Genomic DNA, 12,747 nt, shown 5'->3' with positions numbered 1-12,747 from the left:
AAGGGGGAAACATCGACCACCATGGTGGTCTACGGAAATAAGTAATATGAGGAAATCCTGCAGGAAGCTCTTTAACAAGGCAAAGTCCACCAGAGCCCCTGAGGACTGGGACGCTTACAAGAAGAATCTGAGAGGATACAAGCGAGAACTGAGAAAGGCTCAGCATAACTCTTGGAATGCTTACTGCAGCAGTATTGAGAATACGTCCGAGGCTTCCAGACTACGGAAGGTTCTAGCATCCACCAACTCCGCTCCATGTTTCATTAAAACATCGGAGGGCAATTGGACAACGTCCAGTGAGGAGACGCTGGAGGTACTATTGGACACACATTTTCCTGGAAATCAGACGGTTGAACCATGTACTGGCGGTGCCACAGTTGCTCAGCGGTCGTTTCCTGTCGAGGACATTGTATCGGAAACTAGAATAAGATGGGCGCTAAATAGCTTTGGACCATTCAAATCCCCTGAACCTGATGGAATTACTCCGGCGGAGTTACAAGCTGTAACTGACAAAATTATCCCCTGGTTGTCGGTGATATATAAAGGATGTATCAACTTATCATATATCCCAGGAAAGTGGAGGGAAACAAAAGTCGTTTTCATACCTAAAGCGGGAAAAGCCTCTCACTCGAGGGCGAAGGATTTCCGACCAATCAGTTTGTCCTCATTCCTACTTAAGACTCTGGAGAAGATGATAGATATTTATCTTAGAACTAGCATCGATTCAAGTTTGTTCTCGAAACGACAGCATGCATACTCGGAGGGCAGGTCTACTGAGACCGCACTACATGAACTAGTCAGCTTTATTGAAAGCTCACTATCTGTCAAAGAATACACAATCGTGGCGTTTCTAGACATCGAAGGGGCGTTCAATAATGTCCATCCGAGCTCGATATTAAATGGACTGACAACTCTGAATGTTGATCCATGTATACTCAGGCTGTTAGACGAACTGCTAATGAAGAGACGTATTTCAGCCACACTAGGACAAGCAAACATACAAAAGTATGTGAACAGAGGCACTCCCCAAGGAGGAGTTCTATCACCTCTTCTTTGGAATGTTGCTATAAATAGCCTTCTGGTTACTCTAGAAAAAGAAAGGATAAAAGTGGTGGCATACGCAGATGATGTAGCTCTGGCAGTCAGGGGAAAATTCCCATCCACAATCAGAGATATTATTCAGAGGGCCCTCCGGATGACTGAACAATGGGCGAAAGACAATGGTCTTGGGGTAAATCCTGCAAAGACAGAATTAGTCATGTACTGCAAAGATCGCAAAACTCCCACGGTTAGGCCTATTTCCTTAGGGGGTATTGAAATTCCCTTTGGTGATTGTGCAAAATACCTTGGCGTTATTTTGGACAGGAAGCTGAACTTTAAGCTTAATATTGAAGAAAGGGCGAGGAAGGCAACTGTAGCTTTGTACTCGTGCAAAAAGGCAATAGGAAAAAAGTGGGGACTAAAACCAAAAATTGTGCATTGGCTATACACGGCAGTGGTTAGACCTATAACCGACTGGTTTAGATAAAGTTCAGCGTATGGCGTGTTTGTGTATTTCAGGCGCATTCAGCAAGACAGGAACAAATTCCCTTAATGTCATGATGCATCTATTGCCTTTAGACATTTTGGCCAAACAGTCAGCTGCAACAACGGCTGTGCGGTTGCGCGAACTATCGCTGTGGTCGGAAAATGGTTACGGTCACAGTTCTGTCCTCAAAATAATGTCAGATGTGCCTAACGTAGTGGATTACACTTTGGCGAGTCCACTTTTCGACAAAAAGTTTGAGACTCTAATCCCCAACAGTGAGGCGTGGTGCACACATACCCCGGGGAATAAAGAATATATAGATTTCTACACTGATGGCTCCAAATTGGATGGACAAGTGGGTTTCGGAGTATATTGTAATGATCTGGAACTTCAAATAGCGAAAAGATTACCTAATCACTGTAGTGTTTTTCAGGCTGAAATATTAGCAATAAGAGAGGTGGCGAATTGGCTGAGAAGTAATGTTCCAAAAAATGTGGGCATTAATATATACTCAGACAGTCAACCTGCAATAAAATCCTTGGACTCTGTGTTCCTCAACTCGAAAACGGCCATCGATTGCCGCAAATCTCTCAATGAGATGGCTGAGCAGTACAATATTCACCTAATATGGGTGCCTGGCCATAGGAACATTCCGGGGAACTGCGAAGCGGATGAGTTGGCAAGGCTAGGGACTACCTTACATATTCCAGGGGAACTAGAATTTGTTGGTATGCCCCTAGCTACCTGCAAGCTCATGCTGCGTGAGAAGGCTGTTATGATGGCAAATGTTCGATGGGAGAATTGCAAGGGTTGTAACGACACCAAGCAAATATGGCCCCATTTCAACTTAAACCGCACACTAGATATGCTAATGTTCTCGAGACGTCAGGTATCACTCCTGATATCTGCTATAACGGGTCGCTGCCTGATAGGAGATTTTGCAAAAACTATTGGCGCGAAGTATAATGACTATTGTATGAGCTGTCATGATGCGGAGGAAAAAGAATCAATTAAACACCTCTTGTGTGAGTGTCCTGCATTTTGTGTAAAGCGCAAGCAACTTTTAGGAGCATATAGCTTCAGATTACTGGCGGATCTGGAAAACGTTAACTTAAGCAGTCTGCTAATATTTTTGGAACAATCTGGTTGGTTCAACAAAGAAAAATAATCAAGAAGGTTCAGCGGTTAAAACTAGAAGTGCCCATATGTAATAGGTACTTTTAGTTAATGTGGTATCACAATGGACTGAATAGTCTAAGTGAGCCTGAATCTTAATCGGGCTGCCACTTTAACCTAACCTAACCTACTTCCAATTTGCCAAAATGTTGACGAAATCTTTGAAAAGGGGTTGAAGATAATATGAGAAAACTTTGACAAAACACTACCCTAAAATGCAACGAAAAAACCATGTGGTTTTAAATACTTGTTTGTGCAACGAAGTTCGTGGTCAATTGAAAGAAATAAAAAACATTTTAGACAAAAAACTGAATTTACTCCAAATAGTTTCTAATAAGTGAAAATAAAAAAATGATATGAAACTTTAAGGAAGACACTAAATTATATCTCTTTGCCGAAAACTAAAATTATGGATTCTACGTTCTTTAAAACATTAAAAAGCTGACCGATGAAAAAATGTTGGACAAGTAACTGGAACTGCTTCAAATAGTTTATAATAATTGGTAAGTCAATATGAAAAATTAAATCAACACTTTAGAGAAGTCACTAAATTTAAATCTCATTGCAGAAAACTAAAATATTTGGATGCTGCATTCTTGGAAACATTAAGAGGTTGACCAATGAAAAATGATGGTGGCTTATCGAAAAGAGAAAGTTTCCATAAATCAAAGTACAATGAATTAAACTTGGTATTTATGCTTTTCCATATCAACTACTGGGTGATAATTCGCATCACGCCTATAGTTTAATTTACATCGCATCATCGGTTTAATTTGATATTTTGTGAATTGAAATTGCTGGAAATTTATTCTAACTCTTTAGTCATCAAGTTCCTTGCTAATTTCCCGAATTTTAATGAGTTTTACAAGAATTTTGTGACACTAACGTTCTTGAGGAATTTTGTGGGTTTCAATACATTTTGTGCCACGAAGTACGTGGTCAGTTATTTTTATTGACATAAAACTGAAATTAATCCAAAACGGTAATTATAATTGGTAAGTCAAAATAAAAAGTGAAATGAAAACGTAATGGAAATCACAAAACTCGATTGTTTTGCAGAAAACTAAAATCATTGGATATTATATTCTTGGAAGATGTTGACCGGTAAAAAAATGATGAAGGAAACAACAAAGAAAAGATTCCAGAAAACTTGCAAAGTGCAACCAATTAAAACAAAGTGCAACAGTTCCTAAATCAAGAACTTCTGGATGAAAATGTGCATTACATCAATTTACATTCCGTCATCAGTTTGATATTTTGTGAATTCCTCTTGATGGAATCTATTCTAACACGCAGGCCAGCAAGTTCCTCGATAGTAATTATTTGAAATTGTCAGCATATTAATTAATTAATAGTTATGTGACACCAACATTATGGGGGAAATTATACATGAAAAATGTTTAAGTTATTTAAAGTTGTATTGATAGTTTTAGTTATTAATACCTTTAATAAGATAATTATTTTTTGATTGGTATTATAACATATTATTATTTTTTATATTGTTAATGTTATTTTTAATATTATTATATTTTTAACGAAAAAAATTAATAAAATGTACAAAATCACTAGAAACTTAGTGTTGACTTTCAGTAAGAACTGGTATTGACTTTCATGCAAATTGTGGTTAGAAAATATTCGCAGCAATATTAGTTTTTAATTTGTCTCACATTGAAAACTGTTTGAGAAATTATTGAGTAGCAATGCATTTCAATTTGAGGATTACAATTGAGAGATTATTGCTATTGTGTTGAATTTTACTGTTGAGGGTAATGTCTGTTTTTTGTTGAGAACGCGATTTTCTCAACTATTTCTCAACTTGAATATTACCCTAATCCTTTGAAAAAATGTTTGAAAAATTATTGCATTTTAGTATTTTTCAAACGTTTGTGTTTATTGGGATATAATTAAAGTTTTTGTAAGGTAAAGACCATATGATTCGACCTATTTAAAATATTTGCAACTACTTACCACCCTGTAATATTTTCTTCTTTAAGGGCATTATATCTTTTGGTTTGTTTTTTTTTACATTGCCTACAAATCGAGTTATAAACAGAGAATGCACCAAAACTGTGCACAGAGGTAAAAGAAAAACTGAGACTACGCCAGAAGAAGATCATATAATTAAATGAACTATGCAACAATTCACTCAAATAGCATCTAAAGGTGTCAAAAATTACGCGCCTTCATTTTCACAAAAATAAATGGGAGCCAGGATGTGGCTGAGGAGGCACATGTTGAGCTTGCAAAGTATGGTACGAAGAATGAATGTTATGTGAAGTAAGATTTTGAGGCACCGAAACGGTGATACTGCCATGAGCATTTCGGGAAATGCCGTCTGCATGGATTATTCAGCGCGATTATGACCCCCAGCACACGTGTAAGAAAACAATGGAGTTTCGATGAAAAATTGTGCATGCTAGACTAGCCTGCTCAGTTGCCTAATGTAAAAGCCATAAATAACCTTTGGAAAGTTGCAACACGAAAAATTGTTATTAAATTCTTGCAAAAGACTTATGAACTCTATTGGAACCTGAAACATAGGTCGCTGGGGGTTTTTTTGTCCTGCCCTCCAGTTGATGGAATTAAAATCTAGAATTTGATAAGGAAGCTAGCTGATTTGGAACATGTGTGATAGCTCAAAATGTTCGTATTGATGTCAGCTTTCATGTTCCTTTGTCCACATTATCTAGGTTTTTAATATGTGGACACCAGGCGTTGGTTAGTGTCCTGATCACCAGTTTCAACACTGAAATCTGGAATTTGACTGCGAACCGAGCAGATTTGGAATATGTGTGATACCTCAAAATGTTCGTATTGATATCAGCTTTCATGTTCACTTGACCAAATTTTCTAGGTTTTTAGTATGTGTCCTCCAGGCTGGATTTAGTGTCCTAAACTTGGAGTTGCACATAGAAATCATTGATTTCTGAAGCAAACTAAGTGATTTGAACAATGAGTCATACTTTAAATTGTAGCTAAAGAATCAGTCTACATGTCTAGAAATTCCTAAGCATTAGTAATTGGACAGTTTTCCTATATTTTTTCCAGGAATCTCATTCTCCATTGAAATTCTAGCTCCGAACAGTTGATAAAAAAGGTACTTTTTAAGTTTTTGCCGTCTGTGTCACCCTGTGAACAGACAATTTTTGTTTTGCCATCGAAAATTCGCTAACTTCACGGAGGTGAATATATATGGTATCAAAAATTACATAGACGGTAGCAAAATTTTTTGTAGTATTTAGACTAAAGCATGCTTTTTTGAATCATTACCTAATTTTCATCCAAAGGACTACGAAAGAAATGATATATATATAATTTTCTTACCAAACACAATCTCCGCAATAAAAGAAACTTTGAAAAATATACACCAAAACAACACAATTAAAACAATTATAACGAATTTCTTAATTTTTCCGGTTTGATTGTGTTAAATTCGCTTAAAAGTGACGACGCGAAGTTGACATTTGGCGTAATGACATTAAAGATGATGGGCCGTTCAGACTAAAGGCCGACTACACCAACAACGTTAAACGAAAAATAACATGGTTTTTACAATAATACTAAATACAAAGCTTATCAAAGTAGAACCAAAAGTAAAATTAAATTTTCTACAAAAATAGTAAAAATAATATTTGTAGTGGTAGCCAATAAGCAAAATTGTCCTATCTGAAGCTTGGAAAACCAAGGTGGTGTTGTTGAAAAGCTCCTTCATCCACAACGTATGACTGTTTGGTGTGGATAGTGGTCTCGATGAGTTACTGGATCTTTTTCGCAAATTTAGTTGGATCATCCAGTTGGAGCTGTGTAGTTTTGACATGGACAACGTTTACTTTTAACAATTACGTGCAACACAAATGTTATTACATAATAAAAAATACTAATGTTTGAAGTTATTTAAACCATTTGACTATTTAGGGATTACTGAGCAGTAATTCTACTATCACATAGACCGGAGTTAATTCATAATTTTATTCCGATCAGCAGAAAATTTCAAACTACTGACTTTTCAGCAGTATGTCTGCTGTTCCAAAATTGTTTGTTGATTTAGCAAAAAAACTGCTAAAACAACAGTATTTTGTTTGCTAGAAAACAAACGTTTGCTATTAATAGCAGTATTTTTTTATAAGTATACTACAACTACTATATTTAAATACTCATATTAATTTTAAAAAACGGGTGACGGGAAAACCATTGTGTTAGTTCTTAGTAACTTTATTTTAAATTACATTCCATTTAATTCCTAAATATGCCAATAAGCTCTAAACATTATGAGTGGCTTACGCTTTCCCATGCTAGAAGGGGCATTATCGATTAGTTAGAATTTATACTTAAAGTTCATCCGAAACATGTATTGAATGTTAACCTGAGCAATATCATATACTATAAATTCATTGTAAAGACGGGAAGATTTCAGTTTATCGTCTGATATTGTTTGCCCAATTGAATTTCTACTCCATCCTCTCGAATATACGACTCTTTGGGGTTTGGCATTGTTCTACCACGTCCAAAACAACTGTGTTTGTCTGCCGGAAGTTTTGTAATATACTTGGCTGTACTACATTCCAACATATCGCCGAGAGCTACCTCAGACAGTAGCAGAAATCCAGTTGAATTTTGGCTGCTTGTGCAACAATAATTTGCTGATTTCGAAACCATATCTGCAAAATAAATACCTTTGCCAAACATATAACCGGTAACAGGAGCTTCGGGTGGGGCTATTTTAAGACCATGTGAAAGAATACCAGCAAAGTTTGTTAATCGAGACCCGTGCCAGAGCAACCGACGGTTGTGGAGCTTTTTAAAAGGTTTGTATCGTCGTGCTTCTCCCTGTCGAGAGACGTGGAAAATATCTACAACTTCCAAGTCGTACATATTGTGTGTATCTGCATGAGTATTTCGCACGTATTTCTCTAATAAAGCAAATTCCTCGCAGTGTTTATCCAGTGGTACCAATTTTGTTTTTAGTTGCTCGTAATGCTTATCAATCGGATTTATTTCTTCTTTTATATCCTCAGTTTGCAATAGATTGTAAGCACATTCAATTTCGAGCAAAGAATCCAGCATGTGGACACCAGGCGTTGGTTAGTGTCCTGATCACCAGTTTCAAAACTGAAATCTGGAATTTGACTGCGAACCGAGCAGATTTGGAATATGTGTGATACCTCAAAACGTTCGTATTGATATCAGCTTTCATGTTCACTTGACCAAATTTTCTAGGTTTTTAGTATGTGTCCTCCAGGCTGGATTTAGTGTCCTAAACTTGGAGTTGCACATAGAAATCATTGATTTCTGAAGCAAACTAAGTGATTTGAACAATAAGTCATACTTTAAATTGTAGCTAAAGAGTCAGTCTACATGTCTAGAAATTCCTAAGCATTAGTAATTGGACAGTTTTCCTATATTTTTTCCAGGAATCTCATTCTCCATTGAAATTCTAGCTCCGAACAGTTGATAAAAAAAGGTACTTTTTAAGTTTTTGCCGTCTGTGTCACCCTGTGAACAGACAATTTTTGTGTTGCCATCGAAAATTCGCTAACTTCACGGAGGTGAATATATATGGTATCAAAAATTACATAGACGGTAGCAAAATTTTTTGTAGTATTTAGACTAAAGCATGCTTTTTTGAATCATTACCTAATTTTCATCCAAAGGACTACGAAAGAAATGATATATATATAATTTTCTTACCAAACACAATCTCCGCAATAAAAGAAACTTTGAAAAATATACACCAAAACAACACAATTAAAACAATTATAACGAATTTCTTAATTTTTCCGGTTTGTTTGTGTTAAATTCGCTTAAAAGTGACGACGTGAAGTTGACATTTGACGTAATGACATTAAAGATGATGGGCCGTTCAGACTAAAGGCCGACTACACCAACAACGTTAAACGAAAAATAACATGGTTTTTACAATAATACTAAATACAAAGGTTATCAAAGTAGAACCAAAAGTAAAATTAAATTTTCTACAAAAATAGTAAAAATAATATTTGTAGTGGTAGCCAATAAGCAAAATTGTCCTATCTGGAAAACCAAGGTGGTGTTGTTGAAAAGCTCCTTCATCCACAATGTATGACTGTTTGGTGTGGATAGTGGTCTCGATGAGTTACTGGATCTTTTTCGCAAATTTAGTTGGATCATCCAGTTGGAGCTGGGTAGTTTTGACATGGACAACGTTTACTTTTAACAATTACGTGCAACACAAATTTTATTACATAATCAAAAATACTAATGTTTGAAGTTATTTAAACCATTTGACTATTTAGGGATTACTGAGCCGTAATTCTACTATCAGATAGACCGGAGTTAATTCATAATTTTATTCCATCAGCAGAAAATTTCAAACTACTGACTTTTCAGCAGTATGTCTGCTGTTCCAAAATTGTTTGTTGATTTAGCAAAAAAACTGCTAAAACAACAGTATTTTGTTTGCTAGAAAACAAACGTTTGCTATTAATAGCAGTATTTTTTTATAAGTATACTACAACTACTATATTTAAATACTCATATTAATTTTAAAAAACGGGTGACGGGAAAACCATTGTGTTAGTTCTTAGTAACTTTATTTTAAATTACATTCCATTTAATTCCTAAATATGCCAATAAGCTCTAAACATTATGAGTGGCTTACGCTTTCCCATGCTAGAAGGGGCATTATCGATTAGTTAGAACTTATACTTAAAGTTCATCCGAAACATGTATTGAATGTTAACCTGAGCAATATCATATACTATAAATTCATTGTAAAGAAGGGAAGATTTCAGTTTATCGTCTGATATTGGTTTGCCCAATGGAATTTCTACTCCATCCTCTCGAATATACGACTCTTTGGGGTTTGGCATTGTTCTACCACGTCCAAAACAACTGTGTTTGTCTGCCGGAAGTTTTGTAATATACTTGGCTGTACTACATTCCAACATATCGCCGAGAGCTACCTCAGACAGTAGCAGAAATCCAGTTGAATTTTGCCTGCTTGTGCAACAATAATTTGCTGATTTCGAAACCATATCTGCAAAATAAATACCTTTGCCAAACATATAACCGGTAACAGGAGCTTCGGGTGGGGCTATTTTAAGACCATGTGAAAGAATACCAGCAAAGTTTGTTAATCGAGACCCGTGCCAGAGCAACCGACGGTTGTGGAGCTTTTTAAAAGGTTTGTATCGTCGTGCTTCTCCCTGTCGAGAGACTTGGAAAATATCTACAACTTCCAAGTCGTACATATTGTGTGTATCTGCATGAGTATTTCGCACGTATTTCTCTAATAAAGCAAATTCCTCGCTGTGTTTATCCAGTGGTACCAATTTTGTGTTTAGTTGCTCGTAATGCTTATCAATCGGATTTATTTCTTCTTTTATATCCTCAGTTTGCAATAGATTGTAAGCACATTCAATTTCGAGCAAAGAATCCAGCATTAGAACTAACTTTTCAATTTGTTCCTTTGTATCTAATAATGGCGGACTCGCTGTCCCAAAGTTATGAGGTACCAAAGTATAGAATCGATTTGTACAATCAATAAACTTCGCATGTGGCCCGCTTTCATCAATATTCTTGCACACTTCGGTTAAAACTTTATATGCTGATTTTATCTGCGCTTGACTTAATTTTCCTAATGGCATTTTTTCCATATCCAGGTCAAATTCCATCATTGTACGTTTCATTGTCTCAGTATCAAACATAAGTTTGATAACGTCTTGAACCGGTGGAGATAGTTTGGATTTAATATTATGTTTCACGTTCAAATCAATTTTATCACTTTCCGAATAATCAATATCAATAGGATACATACAGTTAGGAACCTGCAAAATAGAAAAGTATACTTCTATAATAATGTATATAGTTAGTTATGTTTCTTGTTGTTGTTAATTTGAGGTAATTTTTGTGATTATTTAGGAATAAATGGTAAAAATGGGTCTAGTCGATTTCACGACGAACATCCTAGTTTGGCAAGGAACCGTATAAAAAGAGCGACCTTTAAGAGATTCTTTATTTCATCTTCCGGGCTCACACAAAAAATTATTACCAACATTTTTTCAATTAAACACTTAATTGAATTTGGAAACGGATTCAATTAATATGTTAATTGATTCAATTAAATATTTAATCAAATCCGAAAAAACCAATTAAAAAATGATTGATATTTGTTACGTTTGCAATTAAAATATTAATTGATTCAATCAATTTGTTAATCAATTCGGAAATAATTTTCAATTACAAACGTGATTGAAAATTTTTCCGTTTCCAATTACACATGTGATTGATCCAATCATTTTTGTGATGAATTGAATAATATTGAAAATTGAATAATTTGAAATTGAATAATTTTGAGCTATGGAAAGAGCGAAAAGAGAACAAGAGAATGGGTATTTATTCACATTGTTGAATGATGGAGAGATCAGTCTGTGGAAGTAACTCGTAGCGAACGGTTGGGTTTTTCTTTTTCGCGTAAATTGAAAAACATGATTGGCGACATTCTGTCTGCTGCGTGCGAAATGTGTGCATAAATGCATTGAACGCAACAACAAATCATAGCAAAGGGTTGAAATAAATAAAGTGTGCAACAACAAATGGCCACGTGGTAAAGGTTTGAAAAAATATATGGCAGAACGCATTTGAAATTACCTGTGTGGTATTGTAAAAATGAAAAACAATCTACGATTATTGAAGGTAAGCAATTGTAAAATGTGAATACCATTTTCCATTTAAGCCTGTTTACATTAAACGGACTAAAATAATATATTTTTATTCATTTCTTTTAACATAGTAAGCTATTTTATTTCGTGAAATTGACCAATCAACTCCATCGTTTTATCAAATATGTAGGAATATAAGAATATGTTTGCAATCAAAGGAACTTTTAAAATTGTAAATTTTTTTCACTCCTAGTTTTCTTAAAACCAAGAGCGGTATGGGTTTGTTGGAAGATTCACCTTGATGTTGCGAAGTAGCGTTTGGATTAAATTGCAGTTTTGTTTTACCTGCCTTTTTCAGTTTGTACCCAAGTAGAGAGCAGTATACCTATCTGGTATATAAACTAATGAGCTCAATTATATAATGGTAAAAAGTTCTCTTTTGGATTTAAAAATATGAAAAATATCCGAAAATAATAAAAATATGTATTTTCCATTTATATTTTTTTCTATTTCCAGAATTTTAAAGTATCATCAATATAATACCAAATATTACATTGCTTTCCTATTATTTTTGTCTTTGATTGATTCAAATTTTAATAGACGATTTCAATATGTGGACATTTTGCAAAGGAATTGTTACTAAAATTAAATTACCGAGCTCCTTAATACACCTTTTTATGCTAGAATACTACAACTGCAAAGGAAGATTATAAATCTGCAACCTGGAACTAAGAATTGAACTTGATATTCTATGCAGGTAATGTTAAACAAAATTAACTTTTAATTGAACAAAATTAAATTCGAATTATTCTGTTTACTTTCAGAAAAACTAATTTAGCTTACAGGCTGCTGATTTATTGCGCATCTAAATAGGTTATTAGAAGGAACATTCTGACATGGTTATTATGATAAGGAAGATAATGATTTATATATTTTATTTTTTCACCCTTTAGTTGTTATTGATAGTAATTGTATGTGTTATGTTAGAACAAAACACACAAATGACAAGAACCAAATTTATTTATCTATTGCATAATTCAAAAAATAATAAAATATTGAATATGTTTTATAAGAAACGCATATTTTTTTTATTTCAAATAAAACTAAATACGATTTTGGGGGCGTAATATAAATTTTTTGATTGAAATTTATAGCCAATTTCAATTAATTATTTAATTGAATCAATCAAATAGTTGATTGATTTTTGTCGCGAAATTAATTAAAATTTTAATTGATTCAATTAAAACGGTGATTGAATTTTATGTTAAAAATCAATCACGTTTTTAATTGATTCAATCACACATTTAATTGATTCCGTGACAAAAGTCAATTAAATTTTTAATTGAAAATCGTGTTGGTTTTCAATCAAAATGGGTGATTGATACTATCATTTTCGTGATTGAA

At 34.4% G+C, this 12,747-nt stretch overlaps 2 protein-coding genes and 1 long non-coding RNA gene across 4 annotated transcripts in view; 1 reads left to right on the top strand and 2 right to left on the bottom strand.

The window, feature by feature from the left end:
* LOC142221564 (poly [ADP-ribose] polymerase-like) overlaps positions 1–9,121 on the bottom strand; it is a 62,171-nt gene extending 53,050 nt beyond the window's left edge. For both annotated transcript variants that reach the window (XR_012718124.1, XM_075291313.1), the window contains exon 1: positions 7,378–9,121. Coding sequence is in view for 1 of the 2 variants with exons in the window: in XM_075291313.1 (XP_075147428.1) it covers positions 7,378–7,768 (391 nt within the window). In the remaining variant the exon portion in view is untranslated. The remainder of the gene's footprint in view (positions 1–7,377) is intronic.
* On the top strand, positions 3,048–4,076 carry LOC142240887 (uncharacterized). The gene is made up of 3 exons (XR_012723422.1): positions 3,048–3,207; positions 3,273–3,699; positions 3,764–4,076. It is a non-coding gene; the product is annotated as an uncharacterized LOC142240887 (long non-coding RNA).
* A 130-nt stretch (positions 9,122–9,251) lies between the features above and the next one.
* Positions 9,252–10,516, bottom strand: LOC142221563 (poly [ADP-ribose] polymerase-like). Its single transcript, XM_075291312.1, has one exon. The coding sequence runs from the start codon at positions 10,495–10,497 to the stop codon at positions 9,376–9,378; it is 1,122 nt and encodes a 373-aa protein (XP_075147427.1). The 5' UTR covers positions 10,498–10,516; the 3' UTR covers positions 9,252–9,375.
* Positions 10,517–12,747: the final 2,231 nt, after the last annotated feature.

This window comes from Haematobia irritans, chromosome 1, assembly GCF_050003625.1.
Source record: "Haematobia irritans isolate KBUSLIRL chromosome 1, ASM5000362v1, whole genome shotgun sequence".
Classification (NCBI taxonomy): domain Eukaryota; kingdom Metazoa; phylum Arthropoda; class Insecta; order Diptera; family Muscidae; genus Haematobia; species Haematobia irritans.
Note: the sequence above shows the minus strand (reverse complement) of the source record. Positions and strands in the feature narration are given on the sequence as shown.

Coding starts and splice junctions, on each gene's coding strand:
- LOC142221563 (XM_075291312.1), bottom strand. CDS start 10,497: ATGTATCCTATTGATATTGATTATTCGGAAAGTGATAAAATTGATTTG.